Source organism: Panulirus ornatus, chromosome 23 (genome assembly GCF_036320965.1).
Source record: "Panulirus ornatus isolate Po-2019 chromosome 23, ASM3632096v1, whole genome shotgun sequence".
NCBI lineage: Eukaryota > Metazoa > Arthropoda > Malacostraca > Decapoda > Palinuridae > Panulirus > Panulirus ornatus.
Window position 1 is genome coordinate 12944459 of NC_092246.1, and position 14578 is coordinate 12959036.

Below are 14578 nucleotides of genomic sequence, written 5' to 3' on the forward strand. Positions count from 1 at the left end.
TATGTGGGTGGGTTGTGCCATTCTTTCGTCTGTTTCCTTGCGCTACCTCGCTGATGCGGGAGACAGCGACAAAGTATGATAAATGAAATAAGGATATCTATTTATTTATTTATGTATTATACTCTGTCGCTATGTCCCGCGTGAGCGAGATAGCGCAAGGAAACAGAGAAAAGAATGGCCTAATCCACCCACATACACACAAAGACATATATACACATGTACATAATTCATACTGTCTGCCCTTATTCATTCCCGTTGCCACCAAGCCACGCATGAAATGACAACCCCCTCCCCCCACATTTGCGTGAGGTAGCACTAGGAAAGGACAACAAAGGCCACATTCGTTCACACTCAGTCTCTAACTGTCAAGTATAATGCACTGAAACCACAGCTCCCTTTCCACGTGCAGGCCCCACAAAATTTTCCACAGTTTACCCCAGACACTTCACGTGCCCTGGTTCAATCCATTGACAGCACGTTGACCCCAGCATACCACATCATTCCAATTCATTCTATTCCTTGCACGCCTTTCACCCTCCTGCATGTTCAGGCCTCGATCACTCAAAATCTTTTTCACTCCACCTTTCCACCTCCAATTTGGTCTCCCACTTCTCGTTCCCTCCTTCTCTGACACATACATCCTCTTTGTCAATCTCTCCTCACTCATTCTCTCCATGTGACCAAACCATTTCAAAACACCCTCTTCTGCTCTCTCAACCACAGTCTTTTCATTACCACACATCTCTCTTACCCTTTCATTACTTACTTGATCAAACCACCTCACACCACATATTGTCCTCAAACATCTCATTTCCAGCACATCCACCCTCCTCCACACAACTCTATCTACAGCCCACGCCTCGCAACCATATAACATTGTCGGAACCACTATTCCTTAAAACATACTTATTTTTTGCTTTCCAAGATAACGTGTTCTCCTTCCACACATTTTTCAACACTCCTAGAACTTTTACCCCCTCCCCCACCCAATGACTGACTTCTGCTGCCAAATCCACTCCCTGACATCTAAAACTCTTCACTTCCTCCAGTTCTTCTCCATTCAAACTTACCTCCCAATTGACTGGTCCCTCAACCCTATTGTACTTGATATCCTTGCTCTTATTCACATTTACTCTTAGCTTTCTTCTTTCACATGCTTTACCAAACTCAGTCACCAGCTTCTGCAGTTCCTCACCCGAATCAGCCACCAGTGCTGTATCATCAGCGAACAGCTGACTCACTTTCCAAGCTCTCTCATCCACAACGAACTGCATACTTGCCCATCTTTCCAAAGCTCAATAATTCACCTCCTTAAAAATTCCATCCATAAGCAAATCAAACAACCATGGAGACATCACGTACCCCTTGCCGGAAACCGACATTCACTGAGAACCAATCACTTTCTTCTCTTCCTACTCGTACACATGCCTTACATCCTCGATAAAAACTTTTCACTGCTTCTAACACCTTACCTCCCACACCAAATATTCTTAATACCTTCCACAGAGCATCTCTATCAACTCTGTCATATGCCGTCTCTAGATCCATAAGTGCTACATACAAACCCATTTGTTTTTCTAAGTATTTCTCACATACATTCTTCAAAGCAAACACCTGATCCACACATCCTCTACCACTTCTGAAACCATACTGCTCTTCCCTAATCTTATGCTCATTACATGCCTTCACCCCTCTCAATCAATACCCTCCCATATAATTTCTCTGGAATAGTTAACAAACTTATACCTAAGTAATTTGAGCACTTACCTTTATCCCCTTTACCTTCGTACAGTGGCACTATGTATGCATTTTGCTAGTCCTCAGGCACTTCACCATGTGCTGCCTCACCATGATCCATATATATATACACACACCAATCCTCACTTTATGCAGGATCACTACATGCAATTTTGCTTTTTTGCGAGGAACCTGTTTCTACCTGTCCTTTTTGTATGTGGTCAAAATTTGATACAGTGCTGGTGTGTGCAGCAGAAATGTGCCAGAATTTCTGTGAAGTTTGGAAGGTGGAGTAAGCATGGGTTCAGGGATGGATGCACCAAGTTTCCTTCCAGTTGATCAGTCTCACAATTACAACTGTTGTGTGCAGAACTGTGCTGCTTCTGTGTTTTGGGTATACCTGCTTATGTAATTTTCCTGCAGGCTGCTGTGTTTGTGTTTGCTACTGTGGTATCAAAACATCCAGCACCATCTTCTCTTACCCAAGAACCAACAGTTAAATTGAAGAGAATCTCTCTGACCTTACAAGCGAAGCTAGAAATCTTATGACGCACTAATGCCATGAGGGAGCTTAAGCACTTGGGCATACTTAAAACTTTGGTGAATTTACAGTCCACAACATAAAGGAGAATGCAGAGAAAATTTGAAGTGCTGTGATCCACTTTGCTCCACTTTCTGCCAAGGTAACCACAAGGGTTAGAAATCCACTCACAGAGGTGGAGAAAATGCTATTGTTATACACAGAGTATGAGATGAAGAAAAGCAGCCTCAGTAACATCCAGCTCAGGTCTAAAGCTCTGAAGATTAATGAGCATTTATGTAAAGAGGACAATGTGACAGCCAAGCCATTTCACACAAGTAAAGCATGGCTAGATAAGTTTATTTAATGTCAAAAGCTACATAACGTGAATGTAAGAAGAGAATCCACTGGTGCTGAACACGAAGCTCGTGAAAACACTCCATATTTCTCCCAATGTTCATTGGTTGCTAGATGCAATATCTCTGTGTGCATGGTTTTCACTCAACATAACCCCTTGCATAATGCGAGGGATGGGTGCAGAGTTATATAGCCAAGGTGAGAAGAAAGGAGAGCGAGGTACAATGTTTGAAGAAAGGATCCTGGATGTTCTGGCTTTAAGCAAAAGAAACCTCAAGGGTGAAGGGAATAAATGGTTTGGAAGTGTCTTAAGAGTAAATTAAGGGATGATTTGAGGCAAGAGCCCAGGAAGGGGTGGCATTACTGCTGAAGCAGGAGTTGTGAGAGTGTAAACTCCAGACTGATGTGGTCAAAAATAAAAGTGGATTGCAAGAGAATGGTGATTGTTAGTGCCTATGCCCCTGGCCATTAAAAGGAACATTATGAGGGAATTTTTTTGAGAGCAACTGAGTGAGCATGTCATCAGTTTTGACGAGAGACTTGTTTTTAGTGATAGGTGATTTAAATGTGAAAGTGAGTAATATGGTACATCAGGGGGTGTGGGGTATTCTGTAAAGTGAATGTAAATGGTGACCAGGTTATGGAGTTGTGTGCAGAAAAAGGACTTGCAATTAGGAAAATACCTGGTTTAAAAAGTGGAACATACACGACTGTACATAAGGGAGTAGGGAAGATGGTCAGCAAACATTATTGGATTACCTACCAATTGTTAGGCATGCAAAAGAGACTTTGGATGTGAAGGTGCTGAGAGGAGAAAACTGTTGGGATATTTGATCATTACCCTGTGGGGATGACGGTGAAGATTTGTAGAAATTTGCAGAAAAGAGGATATGTTTTGGGAGAGAAGAGTGGTGAAAGTAAGTGAGCTTGGAAGAGACTTTTGTGAAGAAATACCAGGACAGATGGAGAGTAGAATGGGTGAGGAATGGGAGTTATTTAGAGAAGTAGTGATGTGAGAATATGATATTTTTTGGAAGGGAACAAATTGGAGCATAAATGAAAGGTGCAAATTGGGGAAGTAGTAATAAGGAGTTATGAAGTGAGGAGATGGAATGAGTATTTTGAAGGACTGTTGAATGTCTTTCATGATAGGATACCAGATATAGGGTTTTTGGGTTGGGTTGGTATGAGATGTGAGACTCAAAGAGAGTGGTTTGGTGAAGAGAGAAAGGGTGGAAAAAGTTCTTTATAAGATGAAATGTGACAAAAGCAGCTTGAGTGGATAGTATTGTAGTTGAATTTCTTAAGAAAGGGGTGACTGTTGTTGGTTAGTTACATTTTCAGTGTATATATGATTCATGATGAGGTACCTGATGATTGGTTTAATGCAAGTATAGTGCCATTGTCTAAAGGCAAAGGGGAGAAAGGTGAGTGTTCAAAATTATGTAAGTTTACAGAGAGAGTGGTGATTGAGAGGGTGTAGGCATATACTGAGCGTCAGATTAAGGAGGAAGAGTGTGGTTGAAGTGATAGAGGATATCTGTTCCAGGTGTTTGCTTTAATGAATGTGTCTGAGAAGTACTTAGAGAAACAGATGGATTTATATATGGCATTTATGGACTTGGAGAAAGCATATGATAGGGTTGACAGAAATGACTTGTGGAAGGTCTTGGGAATATATGGTGTGGGAGGAAAGGTGCTAGAAGCAGTGAGAAGTTTTCATCAAGGGTGTAAGGCATGTATACAAGTAGGAGGAGAGGACAGTGAGTGATTCTGAGTGAAGGACGGTCTGCTGCAGGGTTGTGTGATACCAGCATGGCTGTTTGATTTGCTTATGAATGGGTTGATGAGAAAGATAAATCCATCTTGAAGAAAGAGGTATGTAGTCTGTAGGGGATGAGGTGGTTTGGGAAGTGAGTTGGTTCTTGTTTGCTGATGACACAGCACTGATGGAAGATTTGAGTGAGTAATTGCAGAAGTTGGTGACTGAGTTTAGGAGGGTGTTTGAAAAGGAGGAAGTTGAGGTTGAACATGAATAAAAGCAAGAATGAGCAGAATAGGATAGTTTAGTTGGGGTGTGAGTTTGAGAGGAAATAATTTGAAGGAAGTGAAGTGTTTTAGATATCTGGGATTGGACATGACAGTAAATGGAACCACAGAGATGGAAGAGAATCAGAGGGTTGGTGACGGGGCATAGGTTCTGGGAACATTGAAGAATGTGTGAAAAAAGAGTTCATTACCCAGAAGGGCTAAAATCGATATGTTTAAAGGTATAGAAGTCCTAACAGTGTTTTATGGATGTGAGCCATGGGCTATAGATGAGGCTGTGCAGAGCAGGATGGGAGTATTGGAAATGGGTTGTTTAAGGGCAATATATGGTGTGAGATGGTTTGATTGAGTTAGTAATAAAAAGGTAAGAGAGAAGTGAGGTAATAAAAGAGAGTTGATGAAAGAGCTAAAGAGGAGAAAAAGAGTGAGGAGAGGTTGAAAAGAAGGATATATGTATCAGCAGTGGTGGGAACAAAGAGAAGGGGAGACCAGATTAGAGATGGAAGGATGAAGTGAAAAAGATTTGAGTTATCAGGGCCTGAACATGCAGGAGGGTGAGAGGCATGCACTGAATAGAGTGAAATGGAACAGTATGGTATACAGGGGTCAACATACTGACAAACTTGGATCATTTGATAAGGTGACCTTGAGTAGGCATTCACTTGTCCGTGCCATCTCAGCTAACAAAAATATAATGTGAATAAAGGCAAGGACATTAGGTTTAGCAGTGAAAAGAGATAGGTTATTTGGAGGGCATGTTTGAATAAAAACAACCTGAAGTGGTATGTTTTAGATACTTGGGAAAGGAGAAAAAATGAAAAGAAAATACAGATATGTGTGAATTCTGTGTTTTTCAAGTCTTGTTGACGAGAAAAAGTTGCTGTGGGATTGAGGTTGAATAATAGTATCCCACATGTAGTTGATAACAAGGAAAGAAGACAGTTCGCTTATTGCATTTATGTTGATCTTTGGTGTGTTGGGAGGGAATGTCATGTGTGAGTCATATGTGATGGTCAGAATTGCTGTAGTCTTTTTTGGTAGGAGTGATTAGCCATTCAAGGTGATAGGAGGGTGCAAGTTGGATTTGTGTTTCTCTTGGATTAAAAGGGGGACAGAGGACCTTTGTAGAGAAGCAGACATCCTCTACTAGGTGAGCCAATTTTCCCATTTTCTGTTTCAAGTTTTTTGTTGCCTTTATGGTTTCGGGGTGTTGTGGTGTAATTGGAAGGTCATCTGTTTGTGTGAGAACCTTCATGCTGTGGTCTGTAGGAAGTAATGGGAGATCATATAGGAAGAGATTGCAGTGAGAAGAGAAAGAATTGCTCCTTGGGACATTGCTGTGGAGCTCAAGGGTTTCAAAGGTAAAGCTATAGTGAGTAACTTTGGCTTTGCAGCCAACAACAAAGTTATCCAGCCTCTTTTCATCATTGTCATGAAAGGTGTAGTCAACTCCCTTATGTCAGGGGACTGTGTCAAATGCTTTGTTGAAGTCTTTTGCAACAAATACTGAGCAGGAAGTAGGTTGTGGTTGTGGTTGGTTGAAGACATCTTGGATGTTTTGTGAGGTCTGTCTGTAATGTAGGTTTGGATCAATTGGGTTTAATGCCATTTTGTTTTGTTGATATGGGATAGTTTACTTCATTCTGTTGTGGATCAGTTCTTTGAAGAGTTTGTATACCGAAGATTAAGGTGTTTGGAGAGTTTTAGAGGTACTATGTCGGGGAGTTTCCAGATGTTAGAGATTTTCATGTGTAGCCAGATATCTTTAAGTGCTTGAACTCCAGCTAGGGCAGTGTTTTATGTGAATGGTTTGTTGTCAGGGCCTGTTGTACGAAAGTTTTTGAATTCCCTCTTGTTCCTGGGTTGTAAATGCTGCCCACCTGCTCAAGGTTCAGCCTATTACAGTGATCACTCATCCACTTACAGCTAGCATAAGAAATATGTATGTTGTACTTTATGCATTAAAGTGCATTGCAGGTGAGACAGAAGTAAAGTAATTTACTTGAAATCTGTTTATTAAATAATCCGGTTTATTTAGCATTATTTTCAATTGCTATTCATGGAAACTTAAAAATTCTTCATTACATTGTGCGTTAAGAAATCATCATTTTATTTGGCATTGGCCATGTAGCAGTAAATATATTCATTTATTATGTATAAAAAATTTTAAGAATAAGAAATGTAAAGACAACTGCAATGAATAATCATACAAGAAACAAAGCATGAACAAGAAGAAAAGTAGAAATAATGAAATGCTTCATCTTATAGAATGAGATTAGCAGGGTAGGAAGATGTGTCTCTGCCATATGTAGGGGCAAAGCAGTTCTGACCCAGTTTCTTTGATGCTTCCATTTGTTTTCATGTTCTCACACTGTTCAACTCTCTTTAAAATGTTCTTTCATTTTTCCAGAAGTTTGTTGATACTCTTGTCACCTCATCTCTAGTTTGTCCTCTCATTCAGCCCCTACATATTTCCCCTGACCTTTTGCTGCTTTCTCATTTTCCTATGGTGGCTTGTTGAAGTAAGTGTTTAGAGGCCATCCAGCTGGTGCCTAGATGTGTAGCAAGTGAGGAGTGTATTGTGTGTAGCAGGGGAGGAGGAAGGAGCAAAGAGTGAGTGTAGCGTTGAACTTGGACTGCAGTTTGTGAAATCACAGCCAGAAATTTGTCTCAAGTGATATATGTCTGGTGATTGAGTACTGACATCGTATGATGCATATCCAAGCAATATAGCAAGTGAGTAACTGACATAAAGAGAGTAAACAAGTTTATTTCAAACTCACCTTAAAAGGTCTCTTGCTAATGCTCTTCTTTACATTAGAGTTCCTACAGGCAACACTTATACCATGGGAGACAGTCACTTTGAGAATTACAAACATGAATCCTCCATGCTGACAGAGGTGCTATCAAGGGCCTTAGTGATGTATGTGTGGTGTCAGAAGGCCTACTAGGGGTATGGTTCATGAATGCTAAACTTAGTATGGAAATCTTGTCTCATGTGATTTATGTTGCAGTTGATCATAAAACCTCAACAGATGTATGTCACTGTTTAAGGGTTGATTAGAGATAGGAAATGTTAAAGCAATATATGGTGTTGGAAACCATCCTCGATTAGAACTTGTGATGATCAAATTATGATGATCAAAGCCAGATAAGGGATATGAGTCTGCTTATTTTATCCTCAAGTTTTAGAATGATCCTTATGTAGATATGATTGTATGTTAAGAATAATAGAAAAAATATTTCGTTGACTTCATATTCTTTGGGTATTTTTTTCACTTGGGTAGGGTAATTTATGAGGAATTGCACTGCACTGTTAACAGGTTGAATTGCATAATCTGTCTAGATCTTTATTACCCACAAAGCGAGTTCTTATTGTAAAGCAGGGTATCATATGCCATATCATGATCAAGCAGAATTGTTACTTTTTTCCTGCATACCCCTCTATATGATGCTCCTCACAAGAACTCAGTTAGTCTCTGATCATATGTATTACTGTATTATTTAATGTTGAAATATGATCTATTGATCTTTATCTCTGATGCTTGTTCTCACCTTGAACTCCATCAGGGAGATGGCCATGACAGTAGTCTCCATAACCAATTAACTCCAGTGCAGCTTCTTAGCCTTTATGCCTCACGCTTAACAGGTCACAAGCAGAGGGCAACTCTTACACTGTGTTTGTGGAGGCTTCTAGCTAATGACTGCTTCTAATGTTCCTACTTACTACTTCTACATAGTGTTTCTTCCTATTGCTCCTGCCTAGATGCTCTTTACTCCTACTGCTTCTAGTGCTCCTACCATTTTGCCAAAAGGCAGGGCAAGCACATAGTGCTCAACCATAGAAAAGTCCAAAGTTAAGAACGAGCTATGTGAGTTATGCGTTGTCAAATGTTATGTATGTCAAGAAGAGAATGTATGTTTGTGGACAGAATGCCATTAATCCACTTGTGGATGAGGTAGAAAGAAATGACATCACCTTGGTCAGAGGAGCACATCTTGACAACCACTAAAGTACTGGCTTGCTATGCAGTTGTCACTTACCATACCGATACCCAGGCTGGTAGTTCTGATGATAAACCCTTCTGGTTGTGGGCTGCCTACCAACTAATACCTCCCAATTGTTATATGAGGTTTAAGTAATTTCTACATAATACAGTTTAATGTGCATGATTAGAACTTTATAATTAAGTTTTTGTATGATGCTAACCATACTTGCAGTAGTAGCAGTGGCTATGAGCATATGGCCAAGCACAGTGCAATACTTGAAAGGTGTACTTGTGTGCTTAGGATGTAGATAGGTTACTGTGCGTTCAAAAGATATTTTGATGACACATCTGTTTTATTACTTGAGTGTACTTTATTCAGCATGTTAATGCCTTCTTTGGTTTGCTAAAATTACAGGTTACAGTCTTACATTTCTGACCAAAGAATGGAATATGAAAAGAGAATATCAGACCTCACACACCAGTTGCAAGAAAGTCAAGAAAAGAGTCAGCAATTGAATAAATCTCTCCATGAAGCAAATACCAACCTGACTGTCTTAAAGGATGTTACCTCGCAGTACAAAGCTAGGCAAGTCTCTTGGTTTATTTTGTTTGATATCATCTGTTATCTTTCACTTCATTGAAATACCTCATCATTCCTGTGTCATCTATTTTAGGACTTATTAGTATTTCTGGTAAAACACGTAAGGCTTCATATCTTTTAAACTTTTAGGTTAAGGGGCACCAGATTAGATAAATGGTAATTTGCTTATATCTTATTTCTTTTCCAATACCTATATTGAATCCTTAAATGACTGTGCACATTGATTTAGGTATTTTTTTCGGGTAAGGCTGCCCAAAACAATTGATGTATTAACTCTTCCCACCTCTGAATATCTAGGTGGTCCACTTATATTAGATTTCCTATCCATCACCAGGAAGGTGCATGAGAAATTTCTGCTCTCCCCAGTACCCCAAATACCATCATTAAAAGTACATAGCAGTTGACCTGTAGCTTGTGTGTGCATAATGTTCCCTGGGAAAATAGATTATATGATGACCCATTTGGTTAGAGGGATTATTTATAATGTGCATCAGCTTGTGAGAAAAGTGAAGAAGAATAACAGAATGGCTGTGAAGAAATGAGTGACTTAGATCATTTTATAGGATTTATGTAAGGATGAGGAAGGCCTGCATGGAAGGAGTCCCCTTTGACCTTACACTTGTGAAGGAAATTGCGTTAAAAGCTTCTCCCAATTTTCTCTTTGTGTGATACATGGCTTATGGACTTTCAAATGGATGATGATTAAAAAACTAGAAAATTTCCAAAGAAAAGACATCTCCAATACCCTTTCCATACATCTCAACTACTTCCTGTCCCACATTTACTTACTGTGTAAGAAGTGTAAAATTTCTACATTTTTGTGATAAGCACCACCAACATTTTGTCTGTGTATGAAATAAGAGAAGAGCATGAAATTAAGTGCAACATAAAGAAACAAATTCTTCGGTATCCTCCCCTCAATTGCCAACCAGTCTTCTTTACACTAATCTTAAGCTTGTGAAACATGTGTAAATATATTAAATGCAGCTACTACCAAGACCATGACTTAATGACATAAGAATGTAATGTGAAAACATGTTCAAAGGAGCATCATCTCCATATCCTCCATTCTTACTTGGAGCTGCCAGAAATGTTGAGCACACCCTCCTGTGCCCCTGACTCTGCAATGGACCATGCTATTACAAAAGTAATAATTTAACTTTATATGTATTTCCTATTATTTTCAAATGCTAATTTATCATTTCATAGAGGAAAATAACAATAGATTTTTTCAAAATGCAGAATTTCTGGACATGCTGATGAAGTGATTATGAAATCAATATTCTTTCATAGTTAGAAAGATTTAAGTTGGATCCTATTTTTAAACAAAATTGATAAGATGTGTCACTGTGGCAAGTGCAGAAAAATGTCACCTCTTTTATCAAGGACCCTTCTTGTCTCTGAGAATACCACTCCTTGAAATTGGATGTTGGTATCTATGCTTTTAAGTTTACTTGGGCACTTGAGAAGCTTTGTTTAAAGAAGAAGAAAAGTAGGAAAATTTGATAACAGCAATTGAAAAGTTGCTTCGTAAATACAAATTGACAGTACACTTGATATGCATATTTCATACCACATTTCAGACCTATAAGGAAAATGATATCAGAACTTATGAGAGCAATAAGGTTCCACAGATTTCAAGCACTCATTTGGAAACAAAAGTTTTTACCCATAGGCTAGGGGTCTCTATAGAAGTCATCATAGGTAAGATTACATTGAAGCTGTAGAGGATGCATATGTAAACCAGTGTAGCATGACAAATACATATTTGTTAAACGTAGCACTCAGTATAGCATTTCTTTTACAAGTACTCTGTACATCTTTCTCCATTCCATTGTGTTTTCCAATGCCCTGCTTATCTTGTGCTGTGTTTTAGATATGATTCTATATGATCACATCCCTCTGTGCTCCTGCTCGTGTTGTGTCAACTATGTTGGTATATACACATATAAATGTGTTGGTATATACTCATATATGTGAGTGTTCAAATGACAGAGGTATGAGTTTGTTGAGTATTCCTGGGAAATTATATGGGAGGGTATTGATTGAGAGGGTAAAGGCATGTACAGAGCATCAGATTGGGGAAGAGCAGTGTGGTGTGGTTCCAGAAGTGGTAGAGGATGTGTTGATCAGGTGTTTGCTTTGAAGAATGTATGTGAGAAATACTTAGAAGAACAGATGGATTTGTATGTAGCATTTATGGATCTGGAGAAGGCATATGTTAGAGTTGATAGAGATGTTCTGTGGAGGGAATTAAGAGTATATGGTGTGGGAGGGAAGTTGCTAGAAACAGTGAGATTCTTTTATCAAGGATGTAAGGCGTGTGTACAAGTAGGAAGAGAGGAAAGTGATTGGTTCCCAGGGCTGCGTGATGTCTCCATGGGTGTTTAATTTGTTTATGGAAGAGGTTGTTAGGGAGGTAAATGCAAGAGTTTTGGAGAGAGGGGCAAGTATGCAGTCTGTTGTGGATGAGAGTGCTTGGGAAGTGAGTCAGTTGTTGTTCACTGATGATACAGCACTGGTGGTTGATTTGGGTGAGAAACTGCAGAAGTTGGTGACTGAGTTTGGTAAAGAGTGTGAAAGAAAAAAGTTGAGAGTAAATGTAAGAGTAAGGTAATTATCAGGTTCAGTAGGGTTGAGGGACAAATTGATTGGCAGATAAGCTTGAAAGGAGAAAAACTGGAGAAAGTGAAGTGTTTTAGATATCTGGGAGTGGATTTAGCAGCAGATGGAACCATGGAAGTGGAAGTGAGTCACAGGGTGGGGGAGTGGGCGAAAGTTCTGTAAGCATTGAAGAATGTGTGGAAGGCGAGAACATTATCTTAGAGAGCGAAAATGGGTATGTTGGAAGGAATAGTGGTTCCAACAATGTTATGTGGTTGCAAGGCGTGGGTTATAAATTAGGTTGTGCAGAGGAGATTGGATGTATTGGAAATGAAATGTTTGAGGAGAGTATGTGGTGAAGGTGGTTTGATTGAGTAAGTAATGAAAGGGTAAGAGAGATGTGTGGTAATAAAAAAGAGTGTGGTTGAGAGATGAGAAGAGGGTGTATTGAAATGGTTTGGTCACATGGAAAGAATGAGTGAGGAAAGATTGACAGAGAGGATATATGTGGAGGTGGAGGGAATGGAGAGAAGTGGGAGACCAAATTGGAGGTGGAAGGATGGAGTGAAAAAGATTTTGAGCGATTGGGGCCTGAATATACAGGAGGGTGAAAGGCGTGCAAGGAATTGAATGAATTGGAATGATATGGTATACCGTGCTCGACGTGCTGTCAGTAGATTGAACCAGGTTATGTGAAGCTTCTGGGGTAAACCATGGGTAGTTTTGTGGGGCCTTGATGTGGAAAGGGAGCTGTGGTTTCTGTGCATTACACATGACAGCTAGAGACTGAGTGTGCACGAATGTGGCTTTTTGTCTGTTTCTGGTGCTACATCACTGGAGGGGGCGAGGTATGCTATTTCGTGTGTGGCAGGGTGGCGACGGAAATGGATGGAGGCAGTAAGTATGAATGTGTACATGTGTATATATGTAAATGTCTGTGTATGTGTATATATGTATGTGGTGAAATGTTTATGTATGTATATTGGAAAGGATCACAATTTTGCATGTGATCAAGATATTTCTATGAGTCCACAGGGAAAATGAAACACGATAAGTTCCCAAGTGCACTTTCGTGTAATAATGACATCATCAGGGGAGACACAAGAGAGAAATATAAGTCAGTTGATATGAATCGAAGAGACAAAGCTAGGATGCCATTTGGTAAACATGCGATTGTCCGAGACATACAACGAGCGTTCATAAACTTATCATTTTACAAATTTTATCGACAATAAAGTTATCTAATTTGTATAGACCATTACTAATATCAAGATTATAATTTTTTGTGTATTTAATAATAGAGGGTTCAATGATATTTCTTGTGGTAATAGAATTAGAGTTAATAACTGAGATGGCATTACTCCAGTCAATACAATGATCATAGTTTTTAACGTGATTAAACAAGGCATTTGATTCTTGTTCTGTTCTTATACTATTTTTATGTTGCTTAAGTCTAACAGAAAGATCCTTACCAGTCTGCCCAACATAAGATTTATCACAATTTCCACATGGCACTTTATAGATGCATCCAAGAGAATTTTCTGGTGAATTTCTGATTAAGATAGTCTTAATAGTATTATTGTTGCTAAAGGCAACATTTACATTAAAGGATTTAAGCAACATGGGAAGTAAAGTGAAATTATTATTAAAAGGGAGAACTAAAAGATTCTTGGTGTCAATGGGAGGTTTGGGCTCAACTCTATAAATGATTTCTTTGCTAACTTAAGGGATTATCAATGAAAGATCTAGGGTTCTTTAACTTAGATCCAATAGCATATATCTTCTCAAACTCATCACCAATAAACTCTTGACTGCAAATACGTAATGCCCTAAGTGCACTTAGGAACTTATCATGTTTCATTTTCCCCGTGGACTCATAGGAATATCTTGATTACGTGCAAAATTGTGATCCTTTCCGAAATAGTATAAGAGTGGGACAAGAATCAAATGCCTTGTTTAATCACATTAAAAACTATAATCATTGTATTGACTGGAGTAATGCCATCTCAGTTATTAACTCCAACTCTATTACCACGAGAAATATCATTGAATCTTCTATTATTGAATACACAAAGAATTATAATCTTGATATTAGTGATGGTCTATACAAATTAGATAACTTTATTGTTGTAAAATTTGTATAATGATAAGTTTATGAATGCTCATTGTATGTCCTGGACAATCGCATGTTTACCGAATGGCATCCTAGCTTCATCTCTTCGATTTATATCAACTGGCTTACATTTCTCTCTTGCGTCTCCCCTGATAATGTGATTATTACATGAAAGTGCACTTGGGAACTTATCGTGTTTCATTTTCCCCGTGGACTCATAGGAATGTATGTATATGTGTGTGTGTGGGCTTTTATGTATATACATGTGTACATGGGTGGGTTGTGCCATTCCTAGTCTGTTTCCCTACCCTGCATCGCTGACACGGGAGACGGTGGTTAAGTATAAAAGGGGAAACAGAAGAAGGAGTCATACGGGGAGTGCTCATCCTCCTTGAATGCTCAGTTTGGGATATCTTTTTATTACCACACACTTCTCTTAACTTTTCATTGCTTACTCAATCAAACCACCTCACACCACTTATTGTCCTCAAACATTTCATTTCAGACACATCCTCCGCACAACCCTGTCTATAGCCCATGCCTCGCAACCATACAACACTGTTGGAATCACTGTTCCTTCAAACAACCCATTTTTGCTCTCCGTAATG

General features: G+C 39.1%; 1 protein-coding gene across 5 annotated transcripts in view; it reads left to right on the forward strand.

The window, feature by feature from the left end:
* Positions 1-14578, forward strand: part of LOC139756811 (uncharacterized) — a 374339-nt gene that overhangs the window by 331633 nt on the left and 28128 nt on the right. For all 5 annotated transcript variants that reach the window (XM_071676620.1, XM_071676618.1, XM_071676617.1 and 2 more), the window contains one exon: positions 9068-9238. In XM_071676620.1, the coding sequence (XP_071532721.1) occupies positions 9068-9238 (171 nt within the window). The remainder of the gene's footprint in view (positions 1-9067; positions 9239-14578) is intronic.